Genomic DNA, 16,050 nt, shown 5'->3' with positions numbered 1-16,050 from the left:
TGGGGTCACTATACGATACTCTTTACTTTTTTAATTTTTAATTTATTTTTTAATTTTTTTAGAGAGAGGGGAGGTGGGGTAGAGGAAGAGGGAGAAAGAGAATCTTAAGTAGGCTCCACGCTGGGCGTGGGCTCGATGGGGCTCGATCTTACCACCCTGAGATCATGACCTGAGCTGAAATCAAGAGTCAGACGCTTAACCGACTGAGCCACCCAGATGCCCCGATACTCTTTACTTCTGTACCTACTTTGAAATTTTCTGTAATTAAATTTTAAAACAAGACACAAAATGTACTGGAGCGCCTGGGTGGTTTAGTTCGTTAAGCATCTGCCTTCAGCTCAGGTCATGGTCTCAGGGTCCTGGGATCAAGCCCCACGTTGGGCTCCTTGCTCAGCGGGGAGTCTGCTTCTCCCTCTCCCTCTGCCCCTCCCCACTGTTAGTGCTCTATCTCTCTCAAATAAATAAATAAAATCTTTTTTTCAAAAAACCCCACAAGATGTAGTAAGAAAGTAGTGATATATAAGTTCATTAAAAAAAAAAATCACACTGACTTTTTTAGGCTCATTGGTGCACTTTGGTGGCATGCATTGTGGAATGCGGAAAACCAGACGGCTTGTCTTCCCATAGCCAGTCCTCTCTGATCAGCTTTGCAGTCCTGCTGAGTTCCCAGATTTCTGACTGGGTTTTTACTTCATGGGCTTCATTTCCAGGCAGGCTTCAGTGTTCTTGATCCACATGATGAACATTTATCGAGTGCCTCCTTCAGCCCGGAGTGAATTTCTACCTCCGCTGGCTGGACCCTCCGCAGCCCGCTGTCTTCTCAGGGCCACGCTCCATCCATAGACTCCTCCTTCTCCTGGACCCAACCGTCCTTCTCTCCTCCCCTTTCCCTTCTGTATGGAAGTGTGCTTAAGTCTCCCCATTAAGAACAAAACCCTTCTTGTTATCCTCACCTTCCTATAACCATGTGCGTACACACACACACGCTCTTCTCTCACCCCTTTATGGCTAGATTTCTGAAACGAGCTTAAGAAACGCTCCAAATCAATTTCTTAAGTGTTTCGTAAGGGCCGCTATGTCAGACATGCGGGAGGGATGTGACACAAAGCTGTAGTCTTCAAAGGGACTTTGAAATCCGCAGACAGAGTTCTAGTCTGGAGCCGGTTGAGGTGCTGGCTTGGAGACAGCAATCATGCACGAGACTCAAACAAGCATTCCCATCACTGTACCACCATGCGAACCCCCAGCAGGTCGGGGGTTGGGCGCAGGAAGAAAGCACTGGAGTAGCTTTGGCAGGACTTGAGCTGGACTTTGAAGCGTGGACAAGATTTGGAAAGGTGAAGGGGAAAGAGGGAGGCATTTTAAGCACATTTTTAGCATAAGAACGTCTGTGAAGTTCGAGTTCATAACTTGTTCTGAGGATGGGGATGCCGGCCCGACCATGGGGGCTGACTGGGAAGGGTCTGAGGGCTACTGAAGGCCTTGACAGGCTGAGGTGTTTCAGGCCATGAAAGATGGCTACGCTCTGCTCTGCTTTGTTGGGTGGGGCGGGCACGCTTTGGAGACAGGGAGGGGCTATGTCTGGTTAAACTTGGTCACAAGAAAGGAGGCTGGCAGCCAACAGGAAAGGCTGAGGCAGGGACCCTGCAGGAAGCCTGTACAGTGTGACATGATGAGGGCTAGTCCTGGGGTGGTAGAGGTGGTGGTGGTAACAGAAACGTGCGACTCCATGACCGACTGAGGGCAAAGGATGGACAGAGCCAACCTGGCTCTGGGATTTTGAGCCTTGGAAGAAGTGGGGCCAGTGGTTCTCTGATGAGGCATCACACCATCAAATTGAGATCTAGGCCATAATACATCAACTAACTGCAATATATGGACCTGACTTGAATCCTGAAGCTTACAAATAAACCATTACAAAGTGATGAGATAACTAGAAAACTGAATTCTTATGAGATTTGATAACCTTAAGGAATTAATTGTTAACTTTTTAAGTGTGGTAATGATATCGTGGCCCTTATGTTTTAGAGGTACATACTGAAGTATGTACAGATGAAAATGATTTGGGTTTCTTTCAGAATTATCCAGGGATAGGGGAGAGTGGGTGCGATACAGATGAGGCTGATTTGTTTTTGCCAATGGTTAATTGTCCAAGCTGGGGGACATGGAGGTTCATTTTGCTCTTCTCTCTGCTGTTGTATGTATTTGAAATTTTCCAAGACAAAAATTCTGGTCCTTGGGTAATGCAGATCTTGTACCCTGGGCCTCATAACTCCCAATCAGAAATCACAAGAGGCATTTTGAGCTGTGCCATGTTAATCTCCTGTCACATTTCAGAACAGAAAAACATGAGCTGGAAAGAAATAATGCTTTGACTTTGTTTGGAAAAACAAACTGGGAGATACACATGATCTCCTCTATCAGGATCATGTGAGGAATCCAATTAACTGGAAAGGCAAAGTCAAAACTGAGAAAAGTGGAGTTTTTATGGTAGCTGGAAATAAACGCCTCTTTTGGAAGAGTTAGTCCCAAGTGAGGTTTCCTGGCACCAGGGCGCTTGGCATGAATGTGGAAGCTGAGACCAAGTTGAAAAGCCACAGTCTGGGCTGCCTGCAAAAGGCCAGCATTACTTCAGCGACAAGTCACACATCTCCCAGGCGGAGGCCAGGGGTGGGGGGTCAAAAGGGGTCTACTGACAACACCCCAATACTGGTTCCCTGGTGCCCACCCACACGGCACCGCACACCCCTCGCACTCACAAGCCACGAAGGTGGGAGGCTGCTCTGCCAAGGTCCCCAGCCGTGCAGGAAGGGGACACTGGCCATCCCGTGCTGGTGGGGGATCCTATGAACTGCTGTGAAGCCCTGTACTTGGCAGGCCATCTCCCAGGCCACAGCGCAGCAAAGCAGATTTCTTTCTCACTGAGTGCTCCCAAACAGAACACATCCTCATGCAGGTAAACTAGGAAGCTAGAAAGGTAAATTTTGAACCTGAGTAAGTGACCTAATTTTTCTTTTCTTTTTTGATGGGAAAAAAAATGATACGGGGTGGTAGGGAAGCTAGGGGGATTAATAGAGGGGCATGCTTCCCTGGAGAGGAACAAGCACAAAATTAGCATCAGAATGCAGCTCCGCAAACAGGTGAGGGCCTGCTCTGTGCCAGGCATTATGGGAGAGGCAGGGACGAACGTGACATGGCCCTTGCCTTCCTGAAGAGCACGGGAGAGGGAGGAAACAGGCATGCCCCAAATCTCCTGGATAAATACTAAAACAGGAGGGCATGGAGGTTCTGTGACCCAGGCAAGATAACTCTGTAACTAAGCCAAGGTCTAATTAGGGCAAATCATTTAATCTCAATTCTTCATCTATAAAATGGTACGGTTTTTGCCTTGCTGATCCTATAGAGTTGTAAGGATCAAAACTACTACAAATAATAATAATAAAGCAGGAGTAGAAAACGCTTTTTAGACCCTGTTGCCCCTAAGGGGCTGTGGCTGGTGCTCAAAGACAGGCGGGGATGGCAGCTCACTCCGCGGCAGGTACCTGAGGCCGGGGGCTCGCCCTGCCCGGGAGCAGCAGTGCCCTGCGTTCTCAGTCCCACAGTCGCTTCCCACCAGGCACCTTGTCACACACCCGGGAGCTAGCTGCTTGGCATGAGCGGCTCTCTGCAACCCGTTCAAACCTGCCTGATACAGAGGGTAGAGGCGCTTAGTCCTAGTAATCTCCATGCATCTCGGAGCTGAGAGCCAGAACGGAACTTCCAGAGCACAGTGTTCAAATCTCTCATTTGCATGAAGGGTAAAGGAGACTCAGGCAGGGAATGTGACTTGCTCAGGGTCCGCTCACTGAGGTGGTGGGACGGCTGGCGCTGAAATCTTGTTTTCTGGACTCTTCTCATCCAACATAGCCGCTTCTCTTTCCGAAGAAGCTTTTGCCAACACCGACTCTGTTGCCTTTTATATCCCATATCCCTAGCCTTTCTTGGCCCCAAATACCTAATCCAGTGTCAGTTCCAATAAAGAGTATCTAGGGCACAATGAAAAAGAAAAATTCCTCCTGATGACCTTTCCCAAGCTCTCTGTTCTTCGGGGTCTTTTATTCTTGGGGAAACTGTTTACCAAAGGCCTGTTATGTGTGTGACCCTAATCACCACATGAGTTCACAGTGGTCACAGTGAGATGCTCCTGTCCCCAGAGAGTTCTTAGTTTAGTTAGCACTAGAATGCCCTCTTCATGGAACCTTTTGGAACCTCTCTTTTGGGAAGAGAAAGTCCTTCTAACCCAGTTCCCTTCAGTCATGTGTCCAAGGAGAAATCATCATCTCATTGCTGTGCCTCTTCACTCACGGGGTTTTTCCTTTTGTGCCTGGCCGGCAGCTTCTGCCACCCTGGCCGTGGGTCCAAACGTCATTGGGAGCAACAAAAAGGCTGGCAGCCTCACTGTAGAAGGCTTGCCACCCCAGAGCTGTGCCTCTTCTTGACCTGAGGGTTTGCATACTACCTCATGATTGCGCCATCTCTGCTTCCTGCTGTCCCTAAGGAATTTGGTTTTGTCCTCCGCTGAGTAATGGTCTTACCTTGGTGTCCTCTAGCCACCCTCTCCCTCTGCCATCTTGGTGGGGTTGAGTTGCTTTGAGTCCAGGGCTCTGAGATCTTGAAAATTAAAATATAGCTCAGTGAAGACTCTAACATGCGCAAGTGAGAAAACTGGTGTCCATTGAGAGGTTGGACAGGAAATTTTGAAATCCCTTCAAGCTCTAACATTTCCAAGAAGGTATATCCAAAGGTTGACAGCCTGAAAAATTAGTAGGGTTCTACCGTGTATGTCCAGACCTTGGATCAACTCCTCATAGCAAGTTTTTCTTCCGACTCTCCTTACTCTCAGATGAAGTCGCCTGGTTAGAGAACAAGGGGTAGGGAGCCGGGATTCTGTGAGGCCAGTGTACACACGTCCACTCTTGTGAAATAGTGCTGTTGTCTATGGACAGGTTCCCGGAAGAAGTGGTGTTCCTTTCCCTTCCCCTCTGCTCCAGTTACTTTCATTCCTCGTGCTGAAATACTGATGAATGGACCCCAGATGGCAAAGCTTGGGTCCCAACTCACAGAGAGCCCACAGAGCACCATGGTTCCACCCTAACGAGCCATGACATGCCAATTACTTGCTTTTCTGGGGAAACCTCCGCCTGAAAATCCATTTAATTACCACAGGGAGATAATCTTTTAAACACAGCTTTACATTCTTTAAAGATTTTTTTTTTTTTTTTCCTGTGGGAGTAAGAAAGTTTATCTGAACATGGGATTGGAGGGTTTATTGCCATTTCCAGAGGAAGGACAATTACCCGGTAGTTAGCAAGAAGCCTGAGCCCTGGAGGATTTATTTTTTAAGTCTCTTCCTGCTCACTGGTAGTTTGGCATTAGTTTGTAGTATTGTCACACTCTCCCAGTATAAACTTTGCACTGAGCTCTGTGATTCCAGGCATATAATTACTTGATATTTTTCAAGCATCCTTATCAGATTGGGTTTTATATTTGCTCTAGATGTGGGTATCAAGAGTCAGTGTCCTCAAGGGTTTCCTATTAGGAAGGTCATACCTCCACCAGCCCCAAAGACCTATCTGGAGCTGTGGTCAGTCCCACACCAATTTTTCCAGCCTGAAGTATCCCAAAGGATGCAAGTTTGGGCAAGCAGGGGCCCTGTTGTTGTGTTCAACCCGGCGGACCCGAGACCCTGAGTAATTCCTGCTCATAATAGGTGCTCCATAAACCGATGCAAAATTGCTGAAAATCAGTAGGTCCTCACGTGGAGAGGATGTGTACTGCGTCAAAATATAAACAATGTAAAATTCAAACGGAGCTTGGTGGGCCTCAGTCCTTGGCATGGGGCTGCTTTAGTCCTTCGTTCCCCACATCACTTTAAGAGCAAGTGAGCGGTAGGCTGAGATCTCTGGGTCTTGAAGAATATCCCTGTGGGGGCGAAGAGGAGGAAAGGAGTGACTGTATTGAACACAGGCTTAGAGAGTGAGGAAAGAACGTTTGTGGAAAACTGACTAAACTTTGGGCTTGAATCTCCTCTTCCAGGTCCCGATGGGGAGAAGAGCTGGTCCAAGAAGTACCCGTCATGTGGGGGTGTGCTGCAGTCCCCAATAGACCTGCACAGTGACATCCTCCAGTACGACGCCAGCCTTGTGCCCCTGGGGTTCCAAGGCTACAATGTTTCTGCCAACGAGCAGTTTATCCTGATCAACGATGGCCATTCAGGTGAGAGAGATACCTCTAAGGTCTGCAAGGGGATGTCTGAGCATCCCTCAGCTCCTTGGCCTGCTCTCTTCCATCTGGCAGGGAGGGGCCCCCAGTGAAATACCCAGAAGGGGGAGGGGCAGGGCGTGGGGGAGAGCCCAGGGGTGCCTGGACCACTCATTCAGGGGATGCTGGAGGCAGCTCTGCCAGGGCAGCACCTCTCAGAAGAAGCACATCTCTTGGGAAGGGGGAGGGTACAGGTCTGTGCCCGTTGGCCCCTTGGCTCAAATATTCCAGGAGCCACGTGATTCATTGTGGGGTCCCCCAGGCTTTGGAGTCAGACAAACCTGGACCTGAATCCTGGCTTGACTCCTTAGGAGTCATGACACTCTGGGTAAGAATATTAACCTCCTTGAGCTTTTGTCTGGAAAATGGGCATATTGATGGGTACCGTGAAGACTAGAGATTACGTATGTTGGGATCTGTAATACAGTAGATGCTTCATAAATAGTAATTTTTATTGTTATTGTTATATTATTCTACAGCTTGGCGGATACTTCATTAACAGTTCTATCTTCCTAGCTGGGTGTGTAACACATGGGGATGTAAACCAAACAACCACCCGTTGGTCTAGTATTCGTGCTCCTGCTGTCCTTTTCCCAGGGGAGCCGAGAAGGTGCTGGTGCTGCGAGAATTGCTTTAGGGAAATGGGGCCGTTCTCAGAAGAGCCCAGGTTTCTGACCCTCAGGCTGTGGTGTCTCTCCGCTTGCTGTATCCACCTGCCTCCTGTCTGGGCCCGGGCAGGTGTTGCCTCCCTAACTGCTCTCAGGCAGTGCTCAGCAGGCCAGGGCTCTGAAGGCTCCACTCCCCACAGTGAGGCTGAACCTGACCCCGGACATGCACCTCCAGGGCCTCCGGTCCCGCTACACCGCCACACAGCTGCACCTGCACTGGGGGAACCAGAATGACCCGCACGGCTCCGAGCACACCGTCGGAGGGAAGCACTTTGCCGCGGAGGTGAGTGGGGCCGCAGGGCTGGCAGAGGCTGCCTGGCGGTGGGTGGTCTGGCACCCTTCCACCTGGCTGGTGGACAAGTAAGATCGGAGCACGAGCAAGAGCTGCCTTGAGGCTTCCCACTCCCACCCCTGGCGCTAGGTAGAGCCACTCCAGCCAGCCTGCAGCTCATCTGCGGTGTCCTGGTCCCCTTCCTCTCCTGAACATGCGGAGTTTGTCTCTCTGTCATTTACTGAACGATGCTGCTCAGAAGGCAATGCTCCCGGGGAGGGGAGGGGGCAGAGGGATGCACATGCCCCTTTTCTAGACCTCGCCCCTCTGCTTGCACAGATCAAGACCCCACCAGCTTGTCCGGCCGACGCAGGTCATCCCCGGCACATAATAACATCTTGACTACGGCATCTATGTACCCCAATACAACGGAGCCAGCCACCTATGGCCAAAGGCCAAAACCTATTAGAAGTGTGAGGTATAGCAGTCGATGGAAAAACAGAGGATAACCCTGGCTATAAGGGTTTGATCAGTGTTATAGAGCTTAGAGATCTCAAGATATCATCAATTGGGGCAGCTTCTTACCCTAGACTTGAGTTGGGATCTGAGGATCTGAGGATGTGCTTCAGGAAGCCCATTCTATATAATATTTTGTGTGTATCCCACTGCTGAATCATACTGGGCTAATTGCTCCCCCAAACTTCTCAGTCTTTCTTCACATGCTTGGAACCTTAGGACCCAGGGTTACTCTTCTACTTGGCCACAAGCCTAGGGATGACTGGCATTCCAATACACAGGACATCAGGGCAGTGAGAGACTCGTTGAGGACAGTTTGGGATGTTAGCACAGCACTGTGTTATGTCGCTCTGAGGCACTAACCGAAAAGGCCACAAGAAACCAGGAGGAAGTGGAGCATTGTGCCTGCCCCACAGGTGTGCAGGGGGGACATGGGGGTGCTCGAGTTGCTCCATTTCAGAACTCCCATGGGATAGAACTTGGGGGTGTGGTTCTGAACATTTACAGGGCAATAAATACAAGGAGGTAAATGCTACTGATCAGCCAGGTAAATAATGACATGACCATTCTCCTCTCTTCTTAACTGCTAAACTGCTTAATGTCTCAGGCTAATTACAGGTCAAGTTACAAGTGCGGAGGGGCTATAATTCTGGCCCAATAGGATGGCAGTCTTGGAGGTGCACGTACTTCAAACCAGGCCCATCTCTGAACCTCCAGGACTGCAATTTCTCTCAGGCTAATTGCAATGTGGAGGCTTCTACTTACCCATGGGGAATAAAGAAGGAGCTAGGGTGTAGGCTGGGAGAGTTTGAGCATTGAAAAATATTTCTAGTTATTCTGTTTTCTGCTCTTAAGCCACATCGTCACCAAGGGCCTGGTGAAGATGGAGCATACATGTCTATAATAGTGAAAATATATCAAGGTGACCCAAAAGTGGCAGATTCTCTATGGAGGGTCCTTGAAAGTGTAGCAGTTCTTCTGAATTGAGTCCTATAAAGAAGACTCTCTTAAACTCAGCAGGGAATTCTCCTCTGTCTGTATTAGTCTTCACCTCCTCTTGATTTAATCTGAACACAGTAAGAAAAGTGGTGAAACAGACCACGAGCTCAAAGGGCAGCTCTAACAAGAACTAAGGATCTAGGACCTTCAGGGGTTTCACCTTATAGAAGTCTCCATTTCTCAAAGCTGGGCCAAGGTAACACAGTATAGGGCAATATCCTATATCCTATATCCTTCACACAGAAAGATGGTGAAATAGGAACTCCTAAGAAATCTTTAATAGAGGACTACTTAAAAGAAGAAATAATTTTGTATAGTTTTTAAAAATTAGAAAGGGTCCCTTGAAATGTGAGGAATACTGAGCTGTATTCAGTAAAATATGCTTGAATTCTATTTACAACCACGTAAGACAGAAAAAGTGATGAAGAAAAGGAAGAGAGAAAATCTCAATGTGTTATAGTCCCAAGAGAAAAAGAATCAACAAAAATGTGTATCATGTATATAGACCTAGCTACTAAAATAATTTTTTGGAGGACAGGTGACACCATCTTTTGGATTAAATATTAGGTTAAACATTGTCAGAATTTGATTTTGTCATAACAATGTCTTAATACTTAGACTTTTTAAATCCAAGATTTCTCAGCAAGTTCTCTTTTCCTCACTTTAATAATGACAAGTAATTCCTGCTTTGAAAAAAAATGAGCTTAGAATTTTATTTTGTAAAGGTAAGAATCCACATTCAGGGAGTAACATTCTTGTTTTCTGCTATCTTAAAATATGGCTGATTAAATCTGTACAAGAGCCATGCTGTAATTTTTTTCCAGCTGAGGGATAAATACCTGTCCTACTGGGGATACAGTCGCAATTAAGTTACCACTGGAGGTTTCCTGCCTCAGCCCCTACTACTTCAGATCAAATGCAGAGTGGCCAGGCTGAGGCTGGACAAGCTACAATGAGGCCATTTTCCCCTAGGCTCCAGAATAAGTAGACAAAATCAGAGCAGGGCGCCTGGGTGGCTCAGTCAGTTGAAGTCTGACTCTTGATTTCGGCTCAGGTCATGACCTCAGGGTCGTGAGATTGAGCCTTGCATCTGGCTCTGCGCTGGGCGTGGAGCCTGCTTAAGATTCTCTCTTTCCCTCTCCCTTTGCCCCTCCCCCCCATCTTTCTCTGGCTCTAAAAAAAAAAGAGAGAGAGAGAGAGAGAAAAGAAACAAAGGAAGGAAGGAAGGGAGGAAGAAGGAAGGAAGGAAGAATCAGAAGAGAAAAGAAAGAGTCAGAAGAGAAAAGAAAGAAAGGAAAAAAGAAAGAAAGAAAGAAGAAAAAATCAGAAGAGAAAAGTGCTCCAAAGTACCCAAGCTTTTTTTGTGGCTATTATAAGAACCCATTCATTCATTCCTTCATTCAATATCTATTGTATACCTGGTTCCTTCCAAGCACCATATCAGACACGAATACAATGGGTGAATAAGATGGACAGTCTGCCCTGGTCGAGTTTTCGGTCTGGAGGAATGAGGGAGAAGGGAAAACTGGGGAGGCCATGAAGGAAAGGGTCTGAGAGGCCTGATGTACCTGGGGTGGGGATAGAGGGGTTCTGTCCTCCCCACTGGTTTTGAGTCTCCTGCGAAAGCCAAGGGTTCCCATGAGTCGGCCATCTCCTGTGAGCGGCTTTTCTCCCACTGCAGCTGCATATCGTCCACTATAACTCGGACCTGTACCCCAACGCCAGCTCCGCCAGTAACGAGTCAGAGGGCCTTGCCGTCCTAGCTATTCTCATAGAGGTAAGAGATGGTTAGAGGGGTTTTAAAAAATTGGAAGCCAGGGTGGTATCAGACTCGGCATTTGGTCCATGAGTACCTGTCTGTTGGATGTTGTGGGGCCCGCTGTCATTTCGGCTGTGTCCTGCCTCTAGAGATTGAGGTATTCCCCCATAGGGTACCTTCTCTTTTGGCCTGGAGGCAGCACTTAGCTGGGTAGCAGAAATGGGCATGTCCTTTGGAACACTGGAAAAAATGAGCCCCTGTTGCACAAAGCTCAGAATAGCCCAGCTGGATAGGACTTGTCTAAAGGGAGTTGGGGGATGGCGATCATTCAGTGCTGCCTCAATCCCTTACACAACTCCTGATATCCAAGTTCCATTCTTTCCTTAATTCCCAGAAAATGGGAATGTTTCCTGATTTGCTTGCATGTTTTTCCCTAATAAGACAACATGTACCTCGTTTCTCAACATGCTTACTTGCCTGACTTGGCTTGCGTGAACTCAAGCTCCCTTAAGTTCTGGTTAAAGAACACGCTAGTTGTGGCTTTCAGGCTCACAGCCTGATAATCAGGAGCACAAGCTCTATTCCTTGCCCTGGAACATGCAGGCCCCAGTGCCTTGATTGCTCAGCACCTTGCATCCTGAGATGCAAGAGGACAGGACCATCACCCCAAATCCCTAACAGCCCAGGGGTCTTTCACAGTTGTCCTGGTAAAGTGCATCCTCCAGGGAGGATCTTGGCAATGGCAGCTGTATACCCCTAGATGAGCCCTTCCGTGAGCAAAGGTCAAACAAGGCTCAGCCGACAGAATTCCGTCCCAGTTCAACCTGCCCCGTCTCTGTTGCAGATGGGCTCCTTCAATCCATCTTATGACAAGATCTTCAGAAACCTTCAAGATGTAAGATACAAAGGTAAGGGGTCCTTGGATGCATATTCACCCTCTGTTAGAGAAGGAGGTAGTCACTCCCATGTGACCTGAAGAAAAATGAATGCAGGGGGCAGTTTCATATTCTAGGCTCAGTCATAGGCCCAGCAGCACCTCTGCCATGGGGAGAAAGCCTGACACCATTTCTCCACCATGTCTCTCCAGGCCAAGAAGTGCTCATTCCAGGTTTCAGCATTGAAGAGCTGCTTCCTGAGAGGCCTGATGAGTACTATCGCTACAAAGGGTCCCTGACCACACCTCCTTGCCACCCCACCGTGCTCTGGACGGTTTTCCGGAACCCTGTGCAAATTTCCCAGGAGCAGGTAACTGTTGTGCCCTTCTGAGTCAGAGACCACGTGGCACCTCGGTCCCTGCCGTCACCCAGCTCATAATCACCAACTTGGTTTCCTCACTTAGAGTTTCATTGACAGCTAAGCCAAACCTCTTCAAATATCGCAGGTGCCCGGAAGCACGGCAGAAATTACAGGCTGAGCTTCAAAAGTGGAGTTACTGAGTTAAGCTAAGAAAATGAACCTGTCTCCACAGTTCCTTACAAACAAGTTGTTAAGCTGCATTTCCTAGTATTTCCCTCAGTGGCTGGATGGTGTTTCCTCTGTGGCGGGAGAGAGCACGGTTCCTTTACAGGGCGGAATAAAGATGGAGCCAGTTAGTGTAACAAACTAGAGGGCTGGGATTGCAGCAGTGAGTAAGCGGCGGTCTCTGTCCTCAAGAAGCTCATGGTCTAGTGCAAAACCGGGGGCACAGAATCCTCAGCAATCATCTCCGACCCTCTCATCTTACAGGTGATGAAAGTGAGGGGTAGACAGATGAGGGAGCTTGTGGGATTGCCCGCTGATTGGCCACAAAGCTAAGCCCCAAAGTCACACTGGAGTTCCTGGTCACTGCCCATCCCTCTGCTCCCCAGAAATTCATCAAGAAGAAAACTGGCTGTCCAGGAGACATGGCCAGGGCAGTGCCACACACGGGCTCCTGGCCCACCCCGCCCCTGGCCCCTCTTCCCGCGTCCAGGAAGGCCCTCACTGTTGCTCCTTCTTTTTACTATGAGCTACCGACCTGAGTAATGTAGATAAATGGCAGCAGGTAGGCGGACAGGAATAAAGTGATGAATCAAGAGATGAAATGTGTGGGGAAGCAGTAATACCCTAACCTAGAAACCACCTTGGAAACCGATTATATAATCTATGTGGGTGTATGAAAATTCTGTGGAACCAGTTGTCAGAGGATCTGTGAAACTCTTGCCTCCTCCTTTTTGTTCCTTTTGATAAGATCATCAGAATAAGCCTTAGGCCCCTCTAATTTAGAGCTGGGTTCCAAATCGGGCCCATGAGAGGAATGCCGTGTCCGTGAGAGGCCGAGGAGTCCCTCCACCACCCAGCAGCTAACAGCACTAACTTCCCTCCAAGCCTTGGGAGGAGGGGACAGACCAGCTCACCCGGTGCCCAGTCGACCAGACACCAGCAGGGGAAGGGAGCAGTTTTCTGGCTTTCCCATGGCTTTCTGATGTGCCTCCTGCCATGCCCCAGAGGTCTCTTCCCCAGTGAGGTCAGGCAAGAGAACATCACTCTGCCCATGGGGTATGTTTCTGCTGCTCCCCTTGCAGCTGCTGGCTTTGGAGACTGCTCTGTACTACACATACGTGGATGACCCATCCCCCAGAGAAATGGTCAACAACTTCCGGCAGGTCCAGGAGTTTGAGGAGAGGCAGGTGTACATCTCTTTCCGGCAAGGTGAGAAGATGCGGTGTTGTGGGGGGAGTATGGTGCCAAGACACCCACTGAATATGAAGTTGGGTGCCCTGCCCTCGGGCTTTGTCACTGATGCCGTTAGGAGGTGGGTTAGGAGCACTCTGGCTGCCAAGGGAACCAGGATGTGTAAGAAGATACTGTGTGTGGGTTTACTGAGGTCACCCTTCACTGCTCTTGACTTCCCTGAGCCTTTGCGGGGAAACACTAACCAGGGCCTCTAGGCGCCTGGACCAGAGCCTTCATTAAATCTGGGAGTCTCCCACAGATGGGAAGAGAGGATGCTCTGGGGGACCTCTCTGCTCTGGAGAACTACCCTTCTCCTAAGACACAGGATAGGACTATTTTCATGAGATCAAACTCCTAACTTCTTACCCTAGGCTTTCTTGGCATCAAGGCCCATCTTCAGCCTTGCCAGGTGATTCATAGCATCACCAACGTGCAGGGAAGGTGCTTCGTAAGGCTTCAGAGAGTGGGCATAATCCACATTTGTAGCCACAGCAGCTCATGGTCTAATATGGCAGGACCCATCAGGCAAGAAAGCATCTGCACTCGCGGCTCTTTTGTTTCATCTCCTTAAGCATGGGCACACAGGAACTGTACTGAATGAAGCGTGAAGTTTGGTTTAGTCTTAAGGCTATGAAAGCTCAGTTCTTCCTTTTAAATCTGTAACCATAACTCCCCAGAAGGACATTGAACATCTTTATTTGTTCAATACCTATGTTGATACTGTTGGAAGCCAGGGGTTCAGGGAAACAGGTAAGGGAGCCCTCTTGTGGCCCACACCCTTTTTTGAACCTCCAAGTTCACTTTCTCACTGTAGATTCTTGACCCACTCTCGATAAGGGAATGGCAAGCGGCCAGAAAGAAGCAGGGTAGGTCTGTGAAAGTTCTACTTTATCCCCTTATATCACTTGTGACTGAACCAGGCCAGGTGATCGTATCCAGAGATGACCCCACTGACCCACTATCCGAGAATCAGCTCTCCTGGTCTCACCTGGTGTACCTTTGTTGTTGTTCCTTTCTTACTGTGTGAGATTAGAACTACCACTGACTAAGCTTAGTTAAACATAGGAGGACTGTATTTCAGGGCCCTTGCCAGCAAGCTTTAGAAACATGCCCTTCTGAACAGACCCATACATATGGTCAGAATTAAGTTCTTCTGTCAGTTACGGAATCAAGAACTGCCCAAGAATTTGTCTTTTGTGCTCTCCTCTCCAGATACCACTGGTTAAGGTAATTTCTCTCTTTTCCTCAGTTTCCTGGTCTGAAAACTCAATCTGTGAACATTGACCCTTCCTAAAAATTGAGAATGTATATGATGATGACTGTCAACGTCTCTTCTAGGAAATGCCTCAAATGTACAGAATTATCCCTTTGTGATCTCTTTTGGATATAAATTTCTCTTTTCCTGTTCTTCAAAATGGAGAGTAGTCAAGGGTTAAATGGAAAATACTTCAACTCTTCAATAAAATAAAAAAAAAACATAAAAACTCTACCTGAACATTAAAGGACTGGGCCCACATAGATAAGGTTGAATTTTGCTTGTGATTCCAAGATAGTAATCAGATCTCCTCTCTGGGCTGGTCTACACAAGTCACAGGGGATACGGTGATAAATACTCCCTGTATGGTCAGAAGACCTAGGCTGGAGGCCTCAGTTTGTTTCCTCCTGGCTGTCTGATGTAAGCAAATCAATGTCCCTTCTTTGGCCTTGGTTTCTTCAGCCATAAAATATTAGGCTGGGCTAGGTGAGCTAACATGCTTTCAGTGCCAACATGTTATATGATTCTAAGCGGACACTAACGACTGTCCATCCGCACTTTACGTTGCAGGGACAGTGTTTGAGGACAGTTACAGAGGATCAGAAGAAACCATGCAGGAACTTGAGTCTGACATCCAAAAGTAACCTCCACTTGTAACAGTGGACTGTGGCATTGGGAATAATTAGCCATCTTCTTAGACTGGCTCGGCTCTCAGTTGGCACTCATGGAATGGGCAGTGTAGTCAGGCCTGCAGCAGAGCGCTTCACTAGACTCTCCTAGTCTAGCTGGGGAGCTTGAGGGGCTCCTCAGCAGAAGCCTGGAGACCTACTCCAAGCTTAGGACATCAGGATCAAAGCCCAAACGCAGGTTTGCCACTGCCTTTCCTGCACGGTTCACCCAGAACGGCTGTTTCAAGGAGCCCAGGCTGGGCCCAGCTCTCCCCTTGGAGTGAGACACCATGGCAGTCCAAGGCAAACCTGTTCATTTGGAGGGTGATTATAGAAACTTGGCCAGAATTGTCCCCTCCTGCTCACTTCTCAAAGACACAGGCAGCTAACAAGGGCTGTTTCCCAAGGAGCAATGGGGAGGGCAGCCCCAAAGGAGTGAAGCCCCAAATCTCACCCCTCAGGGGCACCTACATTCATGAGGGCCCTCTCACACCCACTTGGAGGGGCCTCAGACTGTAACATGCCATTTCAGGTTTATGGGGTGAGCCCGTTTGTCAGTGTGAACCTTGAGCAATTTGGACTCTATTTATACACTCTTCCTCTGAGGCATGCTTGTAATTAGGGTCTGATTGATTCAGGGTCTTCTCTGGAAGTTAACAGGAACTATGGAGTTGGAATATTTTTCCAGGAGAAAAGTAATGTAAAGGAAATCCTCCAGGAGAGAAAGGGCAAGGACTTTGAGATTAGGCTCTGAGGTTTAGCCAAATTGGAACAACTGAGACTGAATCATTTAAGCTTGACCATGCTTTTTCTCAACTGTGCTTAGAAAAGGAATGAAGAACTTGGTTTCTGTCCTTAAGAGGTAGTAGTCTGTCCTGTAGCCCTCAAAAAGAATGAAATCTTGACATTTGCAACGATGT

General features: G+C 48.3%; 2 protein-coding genes across 8 annotated transcripts in view; one reads left to right on the top strand and one right to left on the bottom strand.

The window, feature by feature from the left end:
- CA12 (carbonic anhydrase 12) overlaps window positions 1-16,050 on the top strand; it is a 55,921-nt gene that overhangs the window by 27,218 nt on the left and 12,653 nt on the right. For all 7 annotated transcript variants that reach the window (XM_027572128.1, XM_027572127.1, XM_027572126.1 and 4 more), the window contains 6 exons: window positions 6,076-6,255; window positions 7,109-7,251; window positions 10,436-10,531; window positions 11,358-11,421; window positions 11,601-11,758; window positions 13,057-13,183. In XM_027572128.1, coding sequence (XP_027427929.1) covers window positions 6,076-6,255; window positions 7,109-7,251; window positions 10,436-10,531; window positions 11,358-11,421; window positions 11,601-11,758; window positions 13,057-13,183 — 768 coding nt within the window. The remainder of the gene's footprint in view (window positions 1-6,075; window positions 6,256-7,108; window positions 7,252-10,435; window positions 10,532-11,357; window positions 11,422-11,600; window positions 11,759-13,056; window positions 13,184-16,050) is intronic.
- The window catches only part of APH1B (aph-1 homolog B, gamma-secretase subunit), a 78,864-nt gene continuing 63,214 nt past the window's right edge, over window positions 401-16,050 (bottom strand). The window contains exon 9 of the transcript XR_003515959.2: window positions 401-5,961. The gene's annotated coding sequence lies outside the window, so the exon portion shown is untranslated. The remainder of the gene's footprint in view (window positions 5,962-16,050) is intronic.

This window comes from Zalophus californianus, chromosome 6, assembly GCF_009762305.2.
Source record: "Zalophus californianus isolate mZalCal1 chromosome 6, mZalCal1.pri.v2, whole genome shotgun sequence".
NCBI classification, from domain to species: domain Eukaryota; kingdom Metazoa; phylum Chordata; class Mammalia; order Carnivora; family Otariidae; genus Zalophus; species Zalophus californianus.
The sequence above is the reverse complement of the archived record's forward strand: the minus strand, read 5'-3'. Positions and strand labels throughout refer to the sequence as shown.